This window comes from Cyprinodon variegatus, unplaced genomic scaffold (genome assembly GCF_000732505.1).
Source record: "Cyprinodon variegatus isolate N-32 unplaced genomic scaffold, C_variegatus-1.0 Scaffold44, whole genome shotgun sequence".
NCBI lineage: Eukaryota > Metazoa > Chordata > Actinopteri > Cyprinodontiformes > Cyprinodontidae > Cyprinodon > Cyprinodon variegatus.
Window position 1 is genome coordinate 1,239,708 of NW_015150497.1, and position 27,358 is coordinate 1,267,065.

Below are 27,358 nucleotides of genomic sequence, written 5' to 3' on the forward strand. Positions count from 1 at the left end.
ATTACACTGCTTTTGTTGGCCTTATTCAACAAATATACATCTAATATGTAGGAAGTTAAACCTTGGTTCGTGACCTAATACTGTATAAAAAAGTGCAGACATTGTCCTTTTTAATGTCCCTCCCTGTAAAACAGCTGTATAAGGTGTATTTCCAAAAAAAAAACATGGAAACATGTTTAATCAAAAGGGAGAACTTAAAAAATATTACAAAATAAAACATAATATCCTACATTTAGTGAAGGGGTAGTGCCTGTGAATACCATGTAAGCTTAAAACTATGCCTGGAAACCTAAAAGTGTGACTGATATTGCTTGAAATCTCAAAATGTGAGAAACCAATCATTGCCTTCAAAGCCTTGTTGTTCTCAGCTCAAACCGGAAAAAGGGTCAGGATAACAACAGGAAATCCTGCTACTGATGAGAGTTGTTTCTCTGAGTCACTTGCGGGATTAATTTGTCTTAGGATCATGGCTTTCTAAATCAAAAATCCTGGGTATGCAGGGATTTCATATCAAACTTATTCCGAGTTCTGACTTATCCCACTTTCTGAATGGGGCCCAGGTGTCTGCTTATTTCCTAATCTTTTTTCCTCTTTTCTCATCTTTTCAGTCATGGTTTAGAATTATGGCCTGGAAATCATACTTCCATATTTACTTACATCTTTAACTATTTTTGTTTGTTTTAAAACAGAAATACACAAGTTACTTGAAAATAAAATGGATGACTTATCCTGAAACAGAAGAACCCACAACATTTAAATCAACATTTATGCCATAGATGGATATTTTAAGATGGAAAAGTTAAGTTAGGGGTGAGGTACATTTTAATTAGAACCTATCTGAGACCATAGAGGCTACCTCTATAAGAAAGGGCAAAGACAGATCCTCACCCAAAATAATTTAGAGAACAGAGGTGGACGAAGCCTTTTAATAACAATAACTGTTTCCTTATTGAATAACTAATTAAATATAGAACTGAAATATAAAGAAATCTCCTAAAAAAGAACCCATGTGTTAATCATCCATTTTTGTATGGCTTTTGTAGTCCAGGAACCCTCAAAATACATATTCGAGAAAATTATCCAAAGAAAAACAGTCGACTTATTTGTGTTGTTCGCTTTTTTTACTCTTATTTATTTATTGATCTCTCCTTTTGGTCACATTTAGGTACAGTTTTGATTAATTAGTTTATATAAATACATCCAAAACAATCTAAATGTAGTTTTTGGAGTAGCATAGTAAAAATTTGGTCTTAAATCTAAATTGAAGATACTGTGGTCTGAAGTTAAATGTATCATTATAGAAAAGGAAAAACAAGGTTTGGTAAACGTTGTTTGATTAAATAGAGGAGAACAAACCTTATGGGTCAAGGGTTTCCCATCACCAATGGGTTTTCCAGTCATGGCGTCAAAGAAAAGGATAACTATAGATTAAAACAAGGAAAAGAGAAATGTAAAACACAGTATATGACGTCCAAAAAAGCTGCTCTTGAAGAGTTTCCCAAACCTTTTTCATCAGTCCTATCACGCACAGCGATTGTGTCATTGCTAAGTGAGGCAGTCTGGGCATTTAGGATGTCTGCCCTCAAACCCGGAAACTTGGGGGATGATATTAACCGACCCTCATAAGAGAAGGTACACAATCCCGATCCTTCCACAAGTAAAAAATGTCTGAGAAAGAAAGTACAGGAGATAAGACACATATAACTTTGCTTAGGGTGAGAGGAGCATCAAAGGGAGGCAAGAAAATATAGACAAGTTCTTAGGATGGTGGAAAATAAAGAGATAATTAACTGACATATTCCAATAATTAAAAAATCTACTGCATCTCAATAGTGATAACTCCCTCAGTACAAGGCATCAAATTCAACTGAGATTACAAAATAGTCAGTAATGTATTTAGCTCCATGCTAAGTGTCAGAGCGTTGAATTGCACAAGAGCTACTCCATATTAATCTAATTTCCCTCAGTGGTTTCACTCTCAGCCTTATTGTATGACAGGGGCAAAGTTAGAGCACATCCTGTACTTGTGTGTGAATCTGTGTGTGTGGCTGCTGGCTGTGGAGTGGCCAGTGAAGAGTAATGAAGCATTAGGAGGCTGACAGGCCATCCAACAGCCTGTTCTGTTACTTGTTGCACAGAGTTGAAAGACTCACTTTTCAGCCTGTAGGATGAGGCTGATCGTTCCTTCCTTCAGATCAAAGATAATGGGAGTATTCCAGTTCCTGGAGCTGGTACAAACACACACACACACACACACAAAAATATGAACATCCTACTCTCAATAGATAAAAAGAACAAAAAAGACAAAAATTGACTAGTGTTAAAAAAAGTAGAGTAAATTACAATGAGAGGACAAAAAAATTCTTCAAATATAACATGAAAAAGTGCAGATATCAACATTACTTGAGAGAAAAATATGGAGTAGTATTTGCGTAACTAAAGTGCATCTTAATCTGACATTATGAGGCTAAAAGAAATTAGACATTATTCAAATTTTAAACCATACATCTCATCACAGTTTTTTAGATGATTAAAAACACATCTTTCTTTTAGCAGCCACAAACACACCATAAAACTGTTGAAGTCGAAGGGAAGCGGCTGTTCCAATGGTTGCTATACGAATTCTCCCGAGTGGTGCCCGACTTTAGCGAGTGAATAAAGTGAATGTGATTGGTCGTTTATCAAGGGGGTGGGATTCTTGTAGTGGAAGGTTTGCAAGCAGGTTTGATTGTAGCCGGTTTCTCTAAAGCATCTTGTTAACCAGTTAGCAACTTAGTGTTAGTAGGTTCCCAATGGGAAATTACATTGGGACCAAGTAGCAGTAAGCAACGACCCTGTGAAGGAACGCTATGGACAGCAGAAACATGCAAGAGGAGGACGGTTTTGTTTCGGAGGTCGTGGATGAGTCTCCTCCGTCATACATGTTTTATTTAGAGGAGGAAAGCAGAGACAAAGTTGTTGTGGAGGAGGACGCCAGGGCGGCAGAAGCTTCGTTTGGTGTAGAAGGCTTACAGCCGTTCATGTTTGAGCCCTTGCCTCGCAACACTGACAGTTCTGTTAGCTCTACACCTGCTGAAGACACAGACGTCCATCCCCGTGAACAATGGGATGTAACTCAATGGTAAAGTAAATGATTCTTATTTCTTATTTCAACCATTGCGTATATTAGCTGCGACATATGAATCAAGATGCTGTGACCGAAAAAATTTGATTGACAGATGACCATTGGTATACGATTGGCTGAATTTAGGTGTACAAGCTGACATATAACTAACTGGCCTGCATAAGATAACGAAAAACAACCCCACAGATTTTAAGACAGGATTTTTTTTTAAATAGAAATTTTCAAACATTTGGGACAATATAGTCTGATAAAGAGTACATTTATATAAATGTTTAAGCCAGAATGATTTGACATTTAAATATGACTTCCGTACGACTTTAAAGGACATTTTCCAAAGATTTAAATCTGTCAAATGTAATACTGACATAAGAAAGGTTGTTGTGGGAAAAAAAAAATGATTTCTAGAAAAATGGAAATTGTGAGGACATGATAATGAATGAAAAATAAAAAATAAGATGTAAAAACTATACAACTATTAGAAATACAAAATTTCATATAATTAAAAATAAATTTAAGTAAAGAAAACAAAAACATGTCTGAAAAAAATAAAATTAAAGGGCATTGAGCAGCTAACATTTATAGAAAAGTCTTTTTCTTATCTATTAATCTAAACACTTTAAAGTTTACTAAAATAATGTAAGATGACTGGCAGAACAATTAAACACATTAATAAAATAGTGAATTCAAAAATAATACAAAAAACTCTATTAAAGATTACAAAAGTAAGAAGGTACAAAAACAAAAAATTATGGTACTTACTTCAAGAAAGAAAAAAAACATTCGTGAGAGAAATACAACCATTCGGTTGGTAGTCTTAGATTCAATATAAACGCTAATTCATAAATTAGCTTAAGATAACTAGTTTATTAGACCTGAGAGGCTAGATTACAAAGCCTCCTCAGCCATTTCCAGGTTCTCGGGAAACCATTTCCAGAGGAGATGATCTAAGACTCAGTTCTAGTTCTGTTTGTAAGAAATAAACTGACAAAGATCAGTCCGCATTACAGGACTCAAACTATTCATGCTTAGAAAGATTCAATTGTCCCTTCTTTGCATTAACTATATTCTGATAGTTTCTTCCTGGAGAAAGTAGACTTTCATTTAAGGGATCCAACGGTAAAAATGGCAAACAACAAACTGACAAAAAAAAAAAGAAAACCACTGACTTGTAGATGTAGCACTGAAGGGAAGTGGCAACAACCAGGTGGTCAAATGCCAAAGAGGCTTTGATGACGCGGTCTCTAAACTCCAACACATCTACTGCATCGTTCTGGACATTCCTAACCTGATGAGGAAGAGAGACATGAGTAAAAGGCAAAAAGGAAAGTTATTTCAGAAAGCAGATGTAAACTTTTTATCACAGGAAAACTTGTTTATTATTTCAGCATTACGCTGGCTTTACAAAACTTTGCACGCTCGTGTAGGCCCAACAGAAACCAGTGTAGGACTTCACCATGCCTTTAATAGGCTAGGGAGAAAAAACTTTACTCTTTCACCTGTAATGATAAACACTTCTCTCCAGTTCTGAGTGAATGAATGAAAGAGCTTTTTCCAGCACCAGGGTAAAGGTGGGGTTATTTTTACAGCTTTACAAATCTTCTCTCCTCTCCTCCCTGTAGCTTTCCAAATTTACATGCAACACAACCAGGAATAAATACGGTTCGGCCGCAAGGTGGTAAATTTAGCTGGCTGATTCACAAACCACTGGCAGATGTTCACTATTAAAAATGGACTGTGGGGATAAGAGGTGGGGAGGTGGGGATAGAAAAGCACCAACAAGGCTGAAAATAAAGAGCTAAAAGGCAACCTTGTTTGGTTTTAATAAACCGTACTGGTTAGAGGCAGAAGGGAGTGTTGATGTCTCCTCATTTCTATAGGTGTGCACGTGTTTGCCTGTCTGAAGGTAGAACGGTGGTTGTATATGTACACTTGGGTGTGTTAACTTCGTGCAAAAGCTACCTTGTGGTCATTGTGAGTTTAAACTGTAAAAAGCGAGGTAGTGAGCTACAGACTGGTCATTGTCACTGCAGGGCTTGGATATTACAACTTTTAGACCAATATTTTTAGATCAACAATAATAGCATATATTTTGAAATAAAAGGCTGACTCTTTTTACCTGCATGGTTCTCCTTTTGGTAAGAGTGATGACAAAGTTCTTCCACTCCCAGTGCTGCTCCACCACATGGGCAAAGATGACATGTCCGTTTCCACAGGCTCCGGCCAGCTGGGTGCCATCCGCAGACCAGGCCAGGCTGAACACACTGCCTGTGTTGGGTTTCTCCAGCGCATAGGACCACTAGAGAAGGGAGTAAGAGAATACCGACTCAAAATAAGTTCAGTGGATGTGCCGGTTACTTTTCCTCTTAAGCTAACTGTTCCCTTGTCTTTTTAGCCTTTACATAACCTTTTTTTTTTCTTGCAAGACATGAAGCAGCCTGACATGAAAGGTTTATAAGGGACTACATGTCAGTTCATGCCCATTAGAAAATTATTTTTAATTACTGAATTTATTTTAGCAATTCAAAGAGAAACCCTTATGTAATGGTTCTTAACATTCAGAGTGATATTTTTGAATATTCTGTGTCTGTCCAACCTATAAAATCTTCAAACTTAAGGAGGTAAGAAAATCAGACAAAACCATTAATATTTCCAGGATAGCAATGTTGGGCTACTGAAAATTGTGCAGTCTGTGGCTCTGTTGTGGTGCTTTGCAAATCATCTGGACTTTTTAGGATCCTGCGTCTCTGCCCTGAAAAAGCCTCACTTACTCTTTAATAGCCTTTGGTTCACAATTCTTACCAGACTACAGTTATCCCTGTGACTTGTGCTGCCTTTTCTAATACAGTTTTCACTTTCCCTCAACATTATATGCTTTACTATAAAATGTGTAAACATACAGCCTTTTCAACAATTCAGTTTAATTTATTTATTTGTAACAAAACATAGCATATTTCATCCGACCAATAAAAGAAAGTGTTCTTAATACAACAAAGTCAACCTTCAAATAATTATGTACGGTTATGCACTCAATACTTGGTCGGGAATCCTTTTGCAGAAATGACTGCTTCAATGCGGCGTGGCATGGAGGCAATCAGCCTCTGAGGTGTTATGGAGGCCCAGGATGCTTCAATAGCGGCCTTTAGCTCATCCAGAGTGTTGGAATCTTGCGTCTCTCAACTTTCTCTTCACAATATCCCACAGATTCTCTATGGGGTTAAGGTCAGGAGAGTTGGCAGGCCAATTGAGCAAAGTGATACCATGGTCAGTGAACCATTTACCAGTGGTTTTGGCACTGTGAGCAGGTGCCAGGTCATGCTGAAAAATTAAATCTTCATCTCCATAAAGCTTTTCAGCAGATGGAAGCATGACGTGCTCCAAAATCTCCTGATAGCTGCATTGACCCTGTCCTTGATAAAACACAGTGGACCAACACCAGCAGCTAACATGGCACCCCAGTCCATCACTGACTGTGGGTACCTGACATTGGACTTCTGGCATTTCCTTCTCCCCAGTCTTCCTTTAGGCTCTGGCACCTTGATTTCCAAATGACATGGAAAATTTGATTTTATCCGAAAAAAGTACTTTGGACCACTGAGCAACAGTCCAGTGCTGCTTCTATGTAGCCCAGGTCAGGCGCCTCTGCCACAGTTTCCGGTTCAAAAGTGGCTTGACCTGGGGAATGCGGTACCTGTAGCCCATTTTCCTGCACCTGTGCACGGTGGCTCTACTCCTGACTCAGTCCACTGCTTCCGCAGGTCCCCCAAGGTCTGGAATCGGCCCTTCCACAATCTTCCTCAGGGTCCAGTCACCTCTTCTCGTTGTGCAGCATTTTCTGCAACACTTTTTCCTCCCCCAGACTTCCCACTGAGGTGCCTTGATACAGCACCCTGGGAACAGCCTATTTGTTAAAAAATATCTTTCTGTGTCATACCCTCTTGCTTGAGGGTGTCAATGATGGCCTTCTGGACAGCAGTCAGGTCGGCAGTCTTACCCGTGATTGGGGTTTTGAGTGATGAACCAGGCTGGGAGTTTTAAAGGACTCAGGAATCTTTTGCAGGTGTTTAGAGTTAATTTGTTGATTCAGATGATTAGGTGCATAGCTCGTTTAGATACCTTTTTTATGATATGCTAATTTTGAGAGATAGGAATTTTGGGTTTTCATGATCTGTATGCCAAAATCATCCATGTTAAGACAATAAAAGACCTAAAATATTTCAGTTAGTGTGCAATGAATCTAAAATATATGAATGGAAAATAATGAACTTTTTTACAATATGCTAATATTTTGAGAAGGACCTGTACAATAAGAAAAAGCAGAAAATATACAGTAACAGAGATAGAATGAAGCAGAATGAGGAAAAGTGGTGCCTTTGTGATGCAGCAGCCTAAACATATACTGTAGCAGCATAAATACAGAAAATAGCTCAGGATAACTCAACATTTTGGCTGAGGTATGAGAAAGGTAGAGCCACAGTAGAGCCAAGGTAGAGCCAGGGAGAAATGTCTGTCCAAACTGAAATTCTTATTAAAAATATTATAAAAAAAAAAAAAATACATTTATTGATCTTATGTAATATTCTATTTTTCTGAAAATTTTATTTGGATTTCTATTAGATGTAAGTCATTATCAACACTATCAGAAATAAACATTTGAACTATATAAGTCTATGTGTGATGAATCCAATGAATTTTCATTTTTACATCAAGTTTCATTATTCTTGCACCCAATTACTGATGTATAACCTTTAAGTGTTATTCTTATCACTGAGATTTACCATTATGACCAGCATGAGGTCTACCAGTATATTTAAGACTCTGTCAAACATGTCCTCTGTTTTGGTGTACTAATAATCAAGATTTAGATTCATATATCCAAACAATAACCCAGAAATCCTGCCCTTTGATGATGTCTTCTCTAACACACTGTAGCCTGGGCTTTATGTTTGTCTTAAGCTCCATTTACACTACCCTTTGAAAACCAATCCATGCAGAGCTTGGATCAGTTCACCATGCTGAGTTTGGTTCCTTACGACCTTTTACACACCATGCTAGCACGGTTCCTCGCCTCCTAGTGGTACTCTACCATACTACTAATCTATAGAGCTAGAGATACAAATCAAATGGTGGCGCCCAAAACATTCAGGAAGTTTGCGGAATCAGGCGAAGAAGGCAGCCTTTGGAGAATTTAATTGAAAGAGTATCATCACTGGAAATCGTGTGACAAGGTAGGGAAGCGTGTATTTTTATGAATGTCTGAAAATACATGATTACGGAGGCTGACTGTAGACTGAGATGATGAGGTCTGCTCATGTGCTCTTGGTTATCTGAGAACTGAGCCAGAACTGAGCCACGCCGAGCCCTACTGATGAACTAGTACCGTGTTAGCGTGGTTCGGTTGTGTCTGGCGCGGTCCGATTCAGTTGTGCGTGCCATTTACACTCAACAGTTATCTCTGTTAATGTGCTAGGATCAATCTTTGCGTGGCTTCAAAAGGATAGTGTAAATATGGTGTAAATATTTACACCGTATTTACAAAGCCATGTAAATATGTCTTTAGAGAGCAAATGTATCCTCCTTGCACACCCCTTTTAAGGTTATTTCTTTCTGAATGTTCAACCAATTCACTATTTATAAAAGGAATAAGGATATGAGGAAAAGAAGAAACAGAAAAGTTAATACAAACATTAATCCAACATTTAGCCTATGTCTGCAGCTGTCTGTGGAGACTGAGTTACCCCACCTTTTCAAAAAAGTGCTACAACTACTGATGCTGTTCAAATCTAAATGCCTGTGAGAATTAGGCTTTTCTGTGTTAACATGAATCTAAAAGAAGTAGCGGTCAATCCTGCAGGTAAAGGATGATAAATGTTTAATAACTGACTGCATCAGTGCCCTGTGCATCTCAAAGAAGCAGATTAAATCTTCCCTCTAATGGCTCTATGCACAGCTCCACTACTTCCTGAACAATTCCTTTGTTTCCTGTCTTTCACAACTGGACATGATAATTAATCCAGGTGTGTCTGGTTGGTTACAAAAGTTATTTTCCTTCTAGCCCTCTTCTGACTTCTGCCTGCTCTCTGCTTTACTATTCTAAGTAGATTTGTCTCTTTTCTCTTCACCTATTCTTTCTATCAGTGTTCCGATTTCCCTATACTCTCATTTAATCTTCTTTCTATTAGTCTTTCTATCTTCTTTCTCTCTCCTCTTCTATCAATCTTAGTCTGCTCTAGAAGAGGCATAATATAATCACAATCCCTTACAAAAACATTAGAATGTACAACCTGAAAACTTAAAATTTTATAGTTAAAATAAGAACTTTGTTTCACCCACCTTATTTTTAGAAGAGATACTATAGTTATGCCAGAATAATCTCATCATAATCATTATTATTACAACTATTACCTGATTAAATACTAAAAATGCTAATTACCACATAATTTGGAGCCACAAGCAAAACTAACATAATAAATAAACTTAAACAGGCGGTTATCTCTTACTTCATCATTCTAAGATCTTGCAGATCTTGTCTCATCCAGTTTTCCTGCTCCTGATTCCCATTTTTTCATGAGAACCTTCATATATCCAAACTGTGTAGTAAAAAAAGCACACCTGAGCCTGTAAGTCTATGTTCATAAATCATAACCATAGATCAGCAAAACAACTTATAATAACTCTATGTATAATAACTACCGTAAAATATAAACTAGAGGTCACCAGAAAGTACTAAAACATCTTTAGATGAACGCTTGTTGATCCCTGGAGAACCACCGTACCAGAGTTGCATTTTATCCAATATCTTTTCCTCATGCCAGCTGCAACCAGTGGTCTTGTCTTGCTTTTTGGTTGCTGGTTGTTAGCTTGGTTAAAGTCATGCTTTGCATCCTCATTTATCAGTAAAACAAAACACATCAAATTCCTTTTTTTTTTTACATTGGCATAAACCAAATATTTATCACAAGGATCCCAATCCAATCATTTTAATTAGAATGGATTAGCCCAATCCAAATACAATGAAGTTTTTAACACAATTAACATCCTTCTTTTGTTTTAAATGTGGTGCACTCCATTCATCATCTCCCCCCCCTTTCAAATTAGCTTATTTTCTGTCATAGTTATTTATATGCACTTTTAAGTTATTCGAAAGTGTATAATGTTTGGATTTTGCACACTGGACAAACATTTTAAGGTTTTTACTTTATAATCCTCTTGATCTAAGTCCTTAGCTACATTACAGCTATAATGTATACTGAGTTTATTTCTCACAAGTGTTATTTGTTTTAAAGATCAGTGGATTTTTATCCACTTACCACGGTTGAAAGTGCATGATGTGAGTTGGGTTTGGAATTTCTCAGCTAAAGTCTTCAACACAAATGCATGCATTCACACTGTAAACTGCTTATGAAGGAAGAAAAGTGCTAATGTTAACCTTGCCCTGCTGGTTTCTTTGCAAGGGAGAGACAAGTGTGGTGCAGCTGGCCAAGTGCTGCGGTGAACCTTGGAGTAAAGGCCTCAGTGTGTTCGCTGCCTCGCACACATGCAGCTGTGGGATGTGAGGTGTATCCTTATTTCCTCTCCGCTGCCTCTGACGGGGGCTCGGAGTAACAGTCGGCAGGCTGCAGGTTACAGGCCAGCTGCTTTGATCTCGTTCCACCTCCAGGTCCTCATGTGTGCCTCATGCACATGCCACTCAGCTGGTTTTGGTCAGCTCTCTTGCAGCAGTTAATGTCATGTCATAACCCAAAATAGCCACAGGGAAAAAAAGAAAAGAAAAAAAAAAACTTTCCCATGTGGACAAGGGATACCTCAGAAGTTTCAACTACTATCCAACATCTCCCTCTTCCTTTCTTTACTCTGAATTTTACTTTTCTCACATTTAGTGAAAAACATATCAGGAAGGACATTTTTTTTTTTAATGAAGATATACTCAAGAGTGAGGCTTATTTCTGTGGTTTTGAGGAGTGCTTACACTAGCTGTAGCACCGGGCACCGTGGGCCAGCGTTAACAATAACAGGAGGACTCAATCATTCTCCTGCTAACATCTTAAGATGGCCTGCCATCTTTTAAAGTACCCCAGGGAGAGAGGAGAGAGAATGAAGTGAGAGGGATGGATAGATGGAGGGTCAGAGATGCAGCCCAATGTATACACCAGACTGTAATGAAGCAAGACATATGATATCAGGCTGCAGAGCGCTGCTGGAGCCATGCTTACCTAATGCTTTTAACACATTGAGCTATTTGACACTTTTTGGAGCCAGTGGGAGAGCACGTGTGTCTAAGTTTCCTCTGATTTGTGTGTAAGAGTGTGTGTATAACACATAGGTTTAAGTTTGTGAGAGAAAAATGCTGAAAATAAATACATTTACAAAAATATCTACCAGAACTGAAATGAAGGTTCACATTCTTCGATGTAAAAGAGTGTGTGTAAAACAGAGAAAATCAACTGGCTTGTAAATAATGTCTTCCAGCCTGACATCAGGACAAAAACTGGTATTTATGCTGCCTGAGTCATCTGGGTGAATAACATATTTGTGTTGTTGTTGTTTTTTCTTGTGTGAAATAATACAAAATTAGGGTAAATTTCATAAAACCTTCCAGGACAAGAAAAAAAAAAGGTTCTGAAAGACATTCCAAGAAGACTTATTTTAAGCATAAACAAACTGTATCAGCAGTTTCAGGTTTGGTCAAGTGTGTTCAAATATATATACCGGTATATGTTTTTTGTCACAGCATCATCCAACCATTAATTCATATAAAAATATGCTGTCGCTAAACAAAAAAGAGACTGAAAGAAATTTCAGTACTTGAACTTTTTCTGTGAAGGAAATGTAACCATTATTTATACTATTTATAACCATTATAATATTCATAACTATTTATAAATATTTATAACTATTTATAACCATTCTTGACATTTCTGAGATGGTCAGGACATCTAGGAACAGTTTAGCACATTTTTTTAAGGAATTTGTACCAGTGGTCTTACTGATTATAAAGGTTGCTGTAGTTTTGGTACATATGACTGCACTCATTTGCATTGTTTTTTATTATAATGTAACAAGTATGTTAGGATGAAATTTTAATATACTAATTAGCAACTGGATAGTGGTTATAGTGTTTCCTCACAGCAAAAAGCTTCTGGGTTGTAATCCCACAAAAAAAGTGTATCTGCTACATGTGCATTTGGTCATTCTGGCTTCCTTCCACCATTCAAAAACATGTCTAAGTTATTCTCCCTAAACTGTACGATAGTGGGGGTGCAGTTTTTTTATTACCATGTTTTTCTATGTTGCCCTGTGATGGACTGTCAACCTCTGCTAGGTGCCCCCTGCCTCAAGCGCAGTAACTGCTGGAGACAGGAGGCACCCCCCCTGCAGTGATAAGTGTGTGAAGATAATGGATGGAGGAGGGGTTACCCATTAGCATTATGTTTAAGAACACAGAAAATGTTGTGTTTTTTGCTTTTTTTGTCTATCCTGCAATTATATAGGTACTTTTAATCACTGAACTTTTTTTTTTTTTTTTACACCAGTTGGTTTTCAGTACTATAGATTTTGTTGTGGTATTTATGGTAAGATTCATTACCCATTTACAACAGGGAACTAGTACATGAAATGACGAGATATTCTTTGATGCCAGACTTGATTATCGTTTTAAATGCACTGACTTAGACCTGTCTGAAAAGTGTTTTAACTTCGTATCCAAATAATATCTTGTGTTTTGTTGTGTTCTCACTGTGTTGGACTCCTTTAATATCCATAAAAACTGCAGTTCTGGTGTGGAGTCATTTAGTTTCATCTGCTAGTGCAACATTATCCCAGAGAGGCAGCCGAATGTCCTAAAACTAGGCATACACTGTGCAATATTTTCAATCGTTGAGTGCAGTTACAGCTCACACTGTGCGACAAAAGTCGGTTTCGTTGTACAGTGTGAGTTCACAGCTCAAGATGTATGTTCTCACACTGTGCGGCCTGACGCCCTGATGCAATCTACCTGCTCACACTGTACGTCCAAAACCACATCGGAATCAGAACCGCAGTGAGATGGCGCTACTCGGACTCGTCTATCCGTAAGCCAAATGAGTAAAAGAGGAATATGAAGCTCACTAGAGTGAAATGCGCTGCCTTGGCAAATTGTGCAATTTTGTGTGCTAAAAGTCTTAAAAAGAAAAGGCAACGACGTATTTGGACAAAGACATGGCTGAGCAAACATGGCTACTATGGTCTTTCAGTACAGAAAGAACTCAATTTCACTCGCACCCCCACCATACTTCTGTGTTTTCATCTGAGAAGAAGAACCTTTGTTTGCGTATGCCCACTGAGCGATTTGCCCACGACCACCTTATGACGGCTGACTGAATTTAAAACATGTTTGAGTTTCTCCAAACCTTACCATTCCTGATCGGGAGGTGGTCATGAGAGGCTGATCGCCCTTTGTTACCCACTGTACACTACATGACGCAGGACGCACGATCAGTGTGGGAGTCGGCCCAATTGAAAACTTCTCGCACGAATGGAGAATCGGCCCCAAAAGGGCAAAAAATTGTACAGTGTATGCCCAGCTTTAGAGATTTTTCCAAGCATGACTCCTTTATACGTTCATGGAGTCCTATTATTCTTAAATTGCAGCAGAAGGCACAGTGTGAAACCCACTTTGCAGTCTGTGTTGAGTTATGCATAGTGACAAGATAAACTCTATCCTCCTGCAGACTTGTCTGTCATAGGGAACGATGGCGGCGTCGATTGTAGGAGTTTAGCTTAAAACCGAAGGGTTGACATTTCAAGCCCCGGCTCCAGCTTTCAGTGTTGTTGTGTCCTTTGGCAAGAAACTTACGTCGAATTGCCTACTGATGGTGGACAGTGGGCCTGGTAGCCCCAGCATACAGCAGCCTTGCTTCAGTCAGTAAGCCCCAGGGCAGTCTAGTCTCCTGACTTGAAAAAGTGCTATATAAGTACTTTTAGTTCTGGTTGTAGACATCTTACCTTGCAAGCAAGATGAAGTTGCAAATTTGTGAATTCACAAACTACAAAAACAAATCTTGCTTGCCATTAGATGAAGTATCCTGGAATACAGATATGTTTTGAATCAATGAAATGCAGTGAAGTGTATGACATCAACCCGAAACGACAGGCGGAAGCAAAACAAACATGGCTGCACAGGTAGACGTACCTGTAGACTCTCTGTTTTAGCTGGAATACCCTCTACGGCACGATGTTTTCCAATGTTGATGGGAAAGATCAATAAGCATTCATCCGTACTGGATTTGGCGAGAGTTTGAATTAATAGTTATCTCTGTTAGTTGTGAAACAAATCAAGAAGCTGCAAACGGATTCTATTGTTATAACCGTGTTATAACCGTCTCCTTCAGTCACATGCCTGTGTAAATTCATCCAAGTCATGGCAACCACAAAACAGACTTAAATTGGAAAGCAACTGGACTTACACTCAGTTTATTTTTTTTTTTTAAGACATTTTGGACCAATTTAGCCAAAAGCCCCTCTCCTGACTAAGACTCCTGGATACGTGTTTAAACATCTTATAAATTAGGGAAAGTCCATGTGGCAACTAATTTAAGTCTGTTTTGTGGTTGCCATGACCCCGGATGACTGAGAATTTACACAAGGATGTAAAAGTACAATTTAGGAATGACCCTCAAGTTTGGAGCAAGAGTATAAGGGCATTTCCAGAATGGCTCATGTGAGCCAACATAATTGACAAATACTCCTGGCCAGTTGATACATCTGCTATCACTGGCTAAAAGCTCAGCATGGGAGGCAGAAACCACTTGGTGATTTAGCCAGTCAGCTCGAAGACTTGCACTGAATGTCCCTCCCTTTTGCAAACACTCTAAAGGAGCCATTCCAGATATACATTGTATAGAATTCAAACTAAACTAGAGATATCAATCTGGCTTACTCCCGATTATTAAAAATCAGCAAATTCAGGCAAGTTGCTGTTTTCTTATAGCCATTTTATGATGAAGACATTAACACATATCTGTCCAAACTGAATGCCATTCTTTCTTATCTTTCTCATTTCTACAAAGGGCTTTAAAATATTTCTGCAACCTTATACTACCTTAATATGTCATATATTTAATCTTTGATTCTCTCCTTAGGTCTCCAGGTTGTCATTTCCGATTTCAGCTTGCAAAGAGTGTGTTTTTTTGTAATTAGATCACACACATAGGGCTTGATTTTAAAAGCAGGCTCTCATTTACAAGGCTTGCTCTTCTTTTTTTATAATTTAGAAATCTATTTTCTATGGCGACTATTAACACTGAAATGAATAATTGTATTGTAAATAAATCATATTTCATCACATATTAACAGAACCTTTTCCGTTGTTATTAACTCTGTGCTTTTTTGGCTTTTCCGTTAAATTCAGAATTACATTTAAGTTTGTGTTCACAGATAAATTCGATTTTGGTTTTCCATCCCTCATCACATTAACAGCTAAAGCAACAACCACATCATGTAGAAAGATGGGCTTAAAGGGACAAGAGGGAGATAAAATCAGGATTGTACAGCATGTACAAGTGCCTATCATTTTTATAAGTGAATAAAAGAAGGAAGGCATGTTCCAATACTGTTTGACAGCCCTGGCTGTGTCCATTGTGTTCAACAAAGAGAAAGTCGGGGGGGGGAAAACTGTCTGAGTTGACAGGTTTTAGCCCTCTGTAGCACTTCTTTGAAAGTAAAAGTCTAAACAGTCCCTGAGTAGAATGTGTTCTTCTTTTCGTTTTTCTTTTGGGAAGGGGGGGGCAAAGATGCTAAAGATGCTAAATGGTACATTTTGGCCCTAGACTTGTAAAGGTCGTAGATGGAGGTAAGGTCAGCCCTGATAAGACTCACTGCAGGCTTAATTAGTTGTTGCAGTTTAGACCTGGTGTTTTTGTTAAGTCACCCACAGTAACGGCCTCGACTGCAGTTCTGTTTATGGCTGCTGTCAGAGTCCGCGTAAAAGAGAAGTTCCAGTGAAGGCTAAGGGCAGCTAGATGAGGCACCCTGGATATTTACCGAAGAGGGAGAGAAGCCATGTGGTAGCAAACGTAAGGGGATGAGCTGGAGAACGTGTGAAGGTAGACTAACACTATCTAATGCTAATGCTACCTAATTCTCGCTTGTCACAATAGAGTTAAAACACAGTAAGTCTAGCGTAAAGATATTTAAAGACTGAAGATAGTAGTTGTTAAAGTATGCTGTGATGGGTGACACAGCCCCCTAACCATTCAGTGGCCAACAATCCTCTGGCATCACAATCTCTGTTGGAGCCGAAACGGCTTGAACTACAAGCAAGCAGGATTTTAAAAATAATAACTATCTCATGTAATTATTACTAATGGAAAAGCAGAAAAAAATATTCATCCCAAAGCAAATCACTTTGAGTTAAAACAAGTGGAAGAGGATCATATGAGCCTGGATGTCAGGGAGCAAATTACACTGAATTAGAATTTAGGTACGATAAGTCTGTAACTATGCTAATTTTGAACTGGATTAGAGAAAAAGTGAAAAAGGGTTCAGACCCTTTCCTCTTCACAAGGAAACATAGAATCTGATCTGAACAACAGGGAACCTTTAACACAAGTACAAAAATGTCACAACTCTAGATAACAATCAAGGCCAAATCCATTAACAATAAGACGGATGCACATTCCTTTATCATTTCAGACCCCTTTTATTCTATAAGTTCATTTTGTTTTGTTTTTTATACCTGGTACCCATGGTTAAATAATGATTGTTTAAATTTGGCACTGACAGGTGATGAAACTAAACAGAAAACAAGTAATGAGTTTAAAACAGTGAAATCCTGACTGATGCAGGTCTAACGTTAATGTTTTTTAATTTCACTGAAAAATAAATAAGTAGAAATTTTGCTTATTTACTAAATAATAGACTATTACTAAAAACTGGAACATGAAGGAATTGTCTATTACAAAAGCGGTAGTAATGGCATCAACAGAAAAGAGGCAAAACAGTAAGGGGGGATGAATTAGCCATAGCCAAAATATTTCATGACTGGTTTTAATGCAGTTGAAAGGGTTAAAACTCAGCAGGATAGTTAGGAATTTTATAAATCTGGAAAAAGATTCATTATTAGTGCAGAAAAGACACTAAACAAAAGAACGAACATAAAGACCTTCATAAAGATGCATGAAGGGCTAAAATCAAGATTTAGGAGAGAGAAATATAAAACGAGAGTTGGGCTTCATCAAACTCAAATCCACTTTGGTCACTGAATCCGGTCTATCCATAAAGGGCAGCTTTGTGGTCAGGGAGAAGGTGGCAGACATGACGTATAGTTCTTAGCAGAGGTCTGGGGGGAAAGCGGGTGAGACCCCTCAAACTCACAATGAGCTTATACAGACCAACTAAATATACACACTACTGCAGGCTTAATGGTGGCTTAAGACTTGTGATGATTAGCCAAGATAATGAAAACATGCACAACCTGTGTGTCAACATGCACATATTCATGTGGCTTGAATGTACAGATCTGTATCCTATATTCCTAAAGGGAAAAGAAAACCGTACTGTTCTAAGTTATATCATAATAAATAACTTTTAAAAAATTACCTTCCATACAAACATTTACTTTATTTCTGAATCCCTCTCAGGTCTGGGTGACAATACACAGACCCTGACTCACACAATGCAAGTAATCTCAGGCACATACAGACAACTCCGCAGACAACGGGACATTTGCACACACACAACTATGTGTGCGCACATTAAAAAACCAAAGCCAATCTATTAACACGCAGCGCTCTGTAGAAGTGCCCTTGCTGCCCCCATCCTCCCTTCCTCCTACTCACTCGCTCTGCGTTTCTCCACATATGTTTACCATTAAGACTGGCAGGTGTTGTGAGCCTGCTCCTTCACTCTATTGTTGCCTCGCAGCCGAAACCAATATGGGGGACGCTTGCAAGGAGGTTATGTTAACAAAAAATTAGCCCAGAGGCAAGGACAGGTTATGGCCCCTGTTACTTTTTTCAGTTTCGGCTCTCAATCATTGCAGCCCAACTGTTCAGTGTCAAACTCTTATTCATTGAGCTCTAAATAGGTAAATGCTGATAAAAAGATATTACTTACGACTAAATGATATTGGTTGCCATACTTGTATTGTGTTTTTTAATCCGTTGAGTTAAACTTAAAAGTTTAAACTTCAATGTATCTCAGAAAAGTTTGTTAAATACCTAAAAGCTGAAATTTGAGATAAATGAGATGTGAGAGTCATGCAGATTGAGAATTAGGAAGCAAAAGCATGAGAAATACAATCTAAGCTTAAGAAAGTATGCATTTGTGTCAAAATATACTGTGCTGTCTTTATTTCAAACCACCTGAAGCGGAGCTCGGGTCCTAATGGTGAAGGGGTAAGGGACTTGGGGGTGGGCAGGACTGAGGTTTAGTCCAGGGAAAGGGTTAATGACACATGTCTGGACTAATGGCTCCCTGTGGAGCTATCTGCTGATTCAGCCCCATTACTTCACAAGCATTAAATATGTCTGCCCTGACCTCTCTCTGTTCCACAACCCCCAGCCCTAATGCAAGTCAACAGCTTGCTAATCAGAAGTGGGGCGTGAGCTTTCCAGATTTTTGTGCTTTTGCAGCCCTTCATCTTGGACCCTCTAGACACGGAGCAGCAAGCATCAAGGAAAAACCTTTAACTACCATTAGTGTTAATGGGTCAAGCCCGGTCTGTGACACTGTTGAAAAGCTTAGTGTTTTGCAGTACATCACTATCAATCCTTTGTTCTAAAGACAAACATAAAACAGCTCACGTCATCTCTGACATGAGCTTTAAAGTTGATCAGATGTGGTAGCAAAAGACATTAAAAAAACATTTATTTTAAGTAAGATATGGCATTAGTTATCTTAATAGAAGAAATCATTGTTAATTTAGCAAACATACAGAACAGTGCATCTCTCTCTCTATATACACACACATACATATATGTATATATATATATATATATATATATATATATATATATATATATATATATACACAGTATATATACAGCATTGAGAATTGAAGTTTCACCTATTTATTTTATATGAGACACATGAGATTACATTAGAGAGAGTAAACCCTGAAAAACTTTCTTAGAATAAAAACTGAGTATAAGGAACTTTAGTGTCTTAAGCCCCTCTCACACCTTGATGATTTAGACAGCATGTGCCTGATGTCCCAGAATTCTCTAAAACGCTGGCATATGCTGAACTTTCTATGTATTTTTTATTTTCATTTTGGGCATATGCATTGTGTATTCATTAAGAGTCCAGAACTTATGTCCAACCACAGCCTAACTTATGCATAATGCATAGCAGCATAATGCCCATGGAATGTCAAAACCCAGTGTCCTCAGGGGGGCAGCAATGTGCCCGGAGGCGCCGCGCCTGCATGAGAAGATTTATTTGATCGCAGTATTAACCTAGCTGCTGTTTACCACCCGCCAAAAAGAAGAATAAATAAATAAAATGAAAAAAGAAAAAGAAAGATGGTTTGCAGTCGCAGCAGATTCAGCGTCACGTGTGCTAGGAATATGCTGGTGAAGATTCACAGTCATCCAGGTCATGGTGATTCCATAAAAGTAAAAAAAAAACAACAATCCACTGGACTTGGTTTCCAAGGTTTGAAGACATTCGCTTCCCATCCAGGAAGCTTTCTCAATTCAAAATTTTGAATTTGAATTGAGAAAGCTTCCATTGGCACTAACAGCGAAACTTCTTCAAACCTTGGAAACCAAGTCCAGTGGATTGTTTTTTAAACTTTCACGGAAGTCTGCTAGGAAGTTTGTTGGTCGTGGTCGTGAATGCAGGAAGGATCCACCACACTTAACCTTCTAGCTCACCCTATGATGGGGATGAAGTCTGGAGGAGTACAGACCGTTTTCCTCCTGTGAACCCCCTTTTATACCAAAACACTGCCAATACTCAATTTTATGGTAGTTGTAAGTTGAAAAAAACATTCAGCGTTCGTCTGGAACAAGTCAGATACGTTGATATGCGTTGGAGATAAGTTCTTGATAAGTTACGCATAGGTTATGCTCAAGTAACTCATAGGTTTTGGACAAGCTGTACAACATGACTTATGAGTAACTTACACTTAATGTATGTCAATGATTAGGTAACTTACCTGTAACTTATGCCCCACGTATGGCATATGCTAGCATACGTCAGGAATTTTCGAGCATGCTCAAAGTTTCTTGACATACTTGCCGTATGTCGATGTGTGCCAGCGTGTTTCGGCCAATTATATATCAATGTCATCTGTCAATCAAATTCTTTCGGTCATAGCATCTTGATTCATATGTCACAGCTGATATACGCAACAGTTGAAATAAGAAATAAGAATTATTATTTACTTAACCATTGAACCATTACGTCCCAGAGTTCATGGGGATGGACGTCTGTGTCTTCGGCAGGCGTAAAGCAAACAGAACTAGCAGCGTTGCGAGGCAAGGGCTCAAACATGTACGGCTGTAAGCCTTCTACACAAAACTGAGCTTCTGCTGCCCTGGCATCCTCTTCCACAACAACTTTGTCCCTGCTTTCCTCCTCCAAATAAAAAATGTATGACGGAGGAGACTCATTCATCACCTCCGACACAAAACTCTCCTCTCTTGCACATTTCCGCTGTCCATTGCGTTACTTGACAGTGTTGTTGCTAAACGCAACTTGGTCCCAATGTAATTTCTTGCTAACTGGTTAGCAAGATTCCTCTGAGACACCGGCAACAACCAGACTTGCTTTCGAACCTTCTGCCACTACAATCCAACCCCCTTGATAAACAACCAATCACATTCACTTTATTCACTCTTGCAAAGTCGGGCACCACTATGGAGAATTCAGAAATGCAACCGTTGGAACAGCTGCTTCCCTACGACTTGAAAAAATGGAGAACAAGGATGATAAATTTAACTTAGAGAGTTGCAAAAAGTTAGCAACTTGTTCCTAAACAGAAAAGGTGTAAACGCTCTAGCTGTACTCCTTTTAACCTTTCTGTTATCTGATCAACTTGGAAATCGTGCATGTCTAGCCACCAGCCAGTTTTTGGTGCATCTCTAATACAAAAATTCATAAACCTGTACATTAGGACTGCAACTAACGATCACTTTGCTAATAGATTAATCTGTAGATTATTTTTTAATAATAAATTAATAACTGGATCGGAAAAGGTTCCTTAAAGAAGATTTTAGAAGAATTTAATCCAGGGTTCTGGATACTTTTTTGTTGTTAAATGCAAAATGTTTATATATTTCTTGCAGTTTGGCATAATTACTGCTTTAAGTGGGATGCTCTGTCAGCTAAAGGCATGCTTAGAGTCTCTGTGTTCCAATTAAAGATTGATCACTAAATTGGTTTACGATTATTTCAATAATCAATTAATCATGATTAATCTCATTACCTGTTTTGGCCCTACTGTATATAATACAAATGTAGCAACGATTACCCTGACTGATAAAAGATTTGTTGAAATTATACGTTAGACTTAGACAAACTTTGTCAGTTTGTATACACAGTGTATGCAAAACAAAATTTTGTTTTTAAAGCTTTCTGACAGTGAATTTTTTTTTTTTGTTACGTTTTTTTTTAGTTTGCAATACTAAACATTAGCATTGCAAATCATTGTTTTTTAGACCAAAAGGAATACTTAAAAAAAGAAATGCTGTAGTGCTTAGATCTTTTACTTGTACCTACCCACTAGAATTAAATTCTCATTATTTTCTTTAGTTTGGATCTACAATAGATTCAGCTTTATTTGGAAACCCTTTCAATGTAAACAAAGCTTTGGATTACTGCTGCTAAAAAAGACAATGACTTTTTCTTGTCTAAAACTAGTTCAGCTTCCTTTTCCTTTTGAAGTTTTAGATGTCTTTTTTTAACTTATGACAAAGGTAATATTTCATCAAATTAGTGTATTGCAAATATTGCTCCCAAAAGCACCCCATATATCAAATGTAGTCTATTTCTTATCTGCTCGTTTAACTCTTTGCTAGAGAGTGTTGTGGGAGCTGTCCTAGTCCAGGGTTAACAGTCTTACATAAATCAGAACAGATGGCAGACTGCAAAGCCAGCTGGCTTTAGTTTCCCTGTGTATCTGTATGCATAGCAGGACCTGGCAGTGCAGGTATCGAGAACAACTCTCTGAATATCCCAAACACAGTATGTTTAAAGTTTTATGGACATTAGAGCAATATAAGCAAGTCAGAAATCAGGTATACAAGAAACAAGTCAAAATGTTCAAAAAACAACCAGAAAAACAACAAAGAAATTGTGTTTTCAACATTATTTTTGACAAACCCTGTATGTGTTTTAGGAAGGGGACTCATCGGTCTCTCAGCATATTAGGAGCCCTTGTAAACGTCAGTTAGCACTTACCCCCTTTGTGGGGGATGGGTTGACAAGATGGGCTTACTCCCAACTTTAGACAGACATGAGTGGAAACTGCTCCAATTTAAAGCTGGCTTCCAGTACAATGCACCCAAAGCAGCAGGCATTTCTTTCTATTATATTGGTGAGTTGTGACCAATAACCAGCATCTTGATAGTATGTAAACAACAATAAAATGAGGGGATGTCATTACTACCCGTAAAGCATGTTGTATTAGATCAAAAATATGAGAAAGATACACTAACAGGAGCTTAGGGATGTTGTTTTCATGGACTTAGATGGTTGTCATCGTGGGGAAATTAAAAGACTATTGAAACATTTTTTTTTGTTGCTTTCTTTACTTGCTCTTAACTGAACCCTAGTTGTAATGCATCACTGCAGCCACAAGGTGGTAGTGATTAGATTTTTAACAACCATAAAGGAGATGAAGAAGAATGCTTTTTTTTCCCCTCTATTAAGTATGAAAATAAACAATATTACTTGAAAAAATGTTTAGTTTTTCAGCCTTAAGGTAAAGCAAGATGTTTTAGCAAAATAGCAAAATGCTGTTTTATTGTTGACTTTTTCCTATAACACCCTACCTTTTGTAAATGAAAGTCCATCTACATGTTGGATAAACATAAAATACCTCAAACTGTCCTAATGCCATTTTTTGCTGAAATGCTCATCTATGGAAATCTGGACATACATTTTGTACTCATAACTGAGAAATTATACCATCCATAAAAACAAATGATCCACTAAAAACCAATTACTGCCTGCAATAACTTTCTCTTTTTGGAATAAAACAACTTCTTCTTGAGGTAAAAACATTTTGTTAAATTTCTCTACAATCTGCAATATATATTCCTTGATTCTCTAACAAGAATCCTCCAAGATGATCTATTTGTAAGTGAAGGCAAATGTAAGTAGGTCTGCAAAACTCTTTATTGAAATACTCACTTGGCTCAGCTAGAGAGATACAGAGGCCTGGCCTCAGATGGGTGCAGAGTGGTATAAATTGGAGCTTTGGCAGAGTGAGGGGAAACAGGGAGGGGGGGTTGGGGGTTAAGGGGGGAGCAAGACAAACTAGAAGATATCAGGATTGAGAGAGAAAAGAGAGAGAGAGCATAATGACCTACACATGGTTTCATGCAAGAGCCTCAACATAGTAACCACAGACACATGCTGGGGCCTCCTGGGACTCATCAGCAGGACACAGCTGTGAGTTGGACAGCAGCATTCTATTAGCACCAACTACGTACATATGCACTTGAAGACATATACACACACATGTACATACACATGCAAAACAATAGGTAAATCGGTCATTTTAATGTTTTTTGGCATGCTCTAAACAACTGTACATCACAGAAACAGAATAACAGCTATAGTATAAGAATAAAGTTTATTGCAGTTGATTTTATGAGTCATGGTACTGAAAATAAGATAATGAAGAAGTTTATCATTAACAAACTTACTCTGGGCAGATTAAGCAGTTTACTAGTTCTATGTTTATGTTTTTAAATAGTAGTTCGCAATATGCTCTAGGAGTCTGATTTGCCTGTACGGAAAGGCAGTTATTAACAGAATCATCAGTAAAGAAGCTGTGCAACACACTTTGTAGGAAAATCTTATTTGCAGCTACAGACTAGAGTGGGTGTTGGGCGAGTCACTTTTAAAGTCTCTTCACCCTGGTCACCATGTTCTACTAGGAGAAGCCTTCCTGCAAACCGATTCACCTCCACCACTTAGGTTTACAGTAATATGTTCACCTGCTTTCTAAATTAGATCTGACTTTACTTTGAGGATTATGGGTAGATATCGACGGATACAGGTTTTATAAGGCAGATGCTGATACTGATTATTAACAGTCTCCTGGATATGTGCTGCCGATTTTCGTAGCTAATATTGCTTTTCTACCTTCATTAATCTTAGACACATCTTAGACAAGTCTGAATGTAAATAACAATTTGTTCACATGTCAAATAAAAATGACTAACAATGGATAGCAATGGTGGGAGCAATAAGGCATGCTCCTTACTGTAAATTTGAAGGTGCTGTTGCAAATGCACTACTGTAAACACATGTACATATTAACCTATACAAAGAAACAAATGTATCTTCCAAAAAAAAGGTCAGAATTTAATGCATTGGTTTATTTCTAATAAATAAAAAAGTCCTATTAAAGGTAAAGTGGAGGATTTTCATGATGTTTTCTTGCCCGCTCCACTTGGAAAAAAAAATGCACATGCATAACCCTGTACCCGCTCCCGAGAGAGAATGCCTATTAAACGCATGTGAGAGCAAGAACAAGCCCATTTCTCCTTGTGCAATCTCTGTTTAAAAGTTGCTGTTTGCATCGATCAAACAAGCTTACTCTCCAAAAGAAGATTCGCAATTTTTCCACTATGTCAGACTCACCCATGGTAAGTGAAAATGGGGATGAGCAGGTAGGGCGACCTTACATAAACATATCACCATGACAATTAGGAGGACCACTTATTTCAATGATCCACCCGGAAAAAGAACATCCTCCACTATACATTTAAGGTCAAATTCATGCAACATACATAAAATCTGATCTTACAATAAACTAACTTAATACAAATTTTGTTTTGCCAATTTTTATTAGCCTGACCAACAAGACAAAAGTAAGGCTCAGATTCTCTGATCTAAAACAGACCAGATAAATCACAGCATGTGAGGTAGGAGTTTACATTGCCCCAGAATTACCATAACACAACAGCGTTTTTCTGTATCAGACAAGATCCCGGAGCAATGTTTTAATAATGTCCTTCTGCAGATTCATCTTTAAGAGGTTTTCTTAGAGTAACCTAAGTCCAAGTAACCTATTTTTGTAGATTAACTGCATAAAATTGCCTTTAAGGGTGCTTATCATTGTCCTTCTGCAAATTTCAATATTTTGAGTACATTTTTAAATTGGTTACAAAGAGTATAGCTTTCTACATGTCTACATCCCAGCCCAGCATTTGGGTATGGTGGTGCATTCAGTTTATCTTGAAACTGGGAAGCTGAAGGGACGTTATTCATCAGCTGAAAGTGCTACATGCATATTCTCTATCGTTTGTATATGGCCACAAACAGAACCAATGGCAAAAAATAAAGTTCTATATGGTCTTCTATCTTCAGAGTACAAATGGCAGGCACCGTTAAACCATCTAACTCAGACAAATGTCCCATTGCGAGTCAGGAGTTCGAACTCTCAGCATAGAGAGCACTGATTGATAGTGTGTTAGCGTAAGAATTTTGTGACCTATTAGTCAAGATAGTGTTTAAATTTAAATACGTAGATTATTTAGTTGTATTAAATTATCTTTCATTTTCCCTCTTCTTTATCAAACCCCTCTACTTAGCCCTGTTCTTGCGCATGCCCTTGTGAACTTGCCCCGCCCACTTTGGTGGCATTTCTCAAAATATAGCTGAAGGCGGGGCAATTCTTTTGCATGGGGTTTGGTTATGAATTATCTAGATCTTAAGCACCTTGGATTGCAACAATAGTGAATTTAAATCCTGAACCAGTTTTAACTAAATATAACTTTTATAAACTGCAACACTAACATTAACAAACAGAAAATGTAAAGAAATAAAAACACAATATATCACGTGGGGGGGAAAGGACTTTGTACTTCTTGTAGATGGAAAAAGTTGAGCGAATTGCTAAAAAAAGGACTTGTTAAACAAATTAATAAACTCTGAAGCCCAGCACCATACGGAACCTCATAAAAGCTGACAGAAGGGAGGAGGGAACTATTATTTGCTGCCTGTTTTCATCAGCTAGCATCACCCTTTCTGTTTATATTCAAAGATGTTATCCTCCTTTTTCTCTCATTCGCCTTCTTTTTCTCCACGAGTGTGACATGTTTGTCTAGCTAGTGGAGGTAGTGATTTAGCACGGCTAAGAATGATGACTCTGCCAGAGGGGTGCAGGGTACTGTCTCACTGTCATACACTTACTCCAGCCGTTTGGGGGAGGGATGGACGGAGGATTAGGAAATAAAGTGGAAAAAAGTTAGAGCGACCAGGGCAAAGTGAGCGAGGAAGAGTTGAGGGAAAGAGAAACCACGGTTTTTTATGGAGAGCAATCCTCCAAGCCTCGAAGCCTAGGCCAACTTAAAGGATATATTGGACAGTTCCACACTACCCCACCCCCATCCCTCCAACTGCTCTCTTTTCTCAGCTCTCTTTATGCTCCCTTTCTTTTTGGTTTCCAACAAGGCGAGCCTGTAGCTGAACTCTAGAGAGGTGTAAAAGTAATACCATGTCAACAAGTGCCTTTGACTCTTAACTCACTTTGTGCAGACAGGCACCGCTCTCACACACATGCACTCAAAAAACTAACAAACAAAACATAAAAAATGGGCTAAATTGTTTATAAAATTGTTGGTAGTCCATAAAGGGTTCTGAAAACACAAAAAGCAAAGCTTGTTCTGCACAAAGACTTTTGAACCAAAAGGAGATTTTCAAATTGCTCTAGCTATTCCCATATTCTAGCCTAAGTTTCAACTGGACTGTGAAGATTTTTTTAGTAAAAAATGTCTTTAGAGGAGTCGGGATAATTATTCCCATGACAACAAGGGCAAATGGTGGAGGAGGAGAAATCTGAGAGGTGAGAGTGACCCCAGTTGCTCTTTTCAGAACTTTGCCTTCCCGTTCACAATGTACGGCGGGAGCTTTCTGTACTAACTGCACCAAGAGAACAGAGGGGAAAGAGTGTGGAGAGCAAGAAATAGCATGCAAAAACAGATTTGAAAAGGGAGGGAGAAAAAGGCAAGAGAGAGAGAGAGACAGAGAAGGGAGAGAGAGATGTAGCCCAACCCAGTTGCCTGGGGAGAAAAC

General features: G+C 38.2%; 1 protein-coding gene across 2 annotated transcripts in view; it reads right to left on the bottom strand.

The window, feature by feature from the left end:
• ift80 (intraflagellar transport 80) overlaps window positions 1–27,358 on the bottom strand; it is a 76,687-nt gene that overhangs the window by 12,796 nt on the left and 36,533 nt on the right. For both annotated transcript variants that reach the window (XM_015370310.1, XM_015370309.1), the window contains exons 9-13: window positions 5,241–5,420; window positions 4,291–4,409; window positions 2,154–2,228; window positions 1,505–1,668; window positions 1,357–1,421 (exon numbers count right to left, since the gene is read on the bottom strand). In XM_015370310.1, coding sequence (XP_015225796.1) covers window positions 1,357–1,421; window positions 1,505–1,668; window positions 2,154–2,228; window positions 4,291–4,409; window positions 5,241–5,420 — 603 coding nt within the window. The remainder of the gene's footprint in view (window positions 1–1,356; window positions 1,422–1,504; window positions 1,669–2,153; window positions 2,229–4,290; window positions 4,410–5,240; window positions 5,421–27,358) is intronic.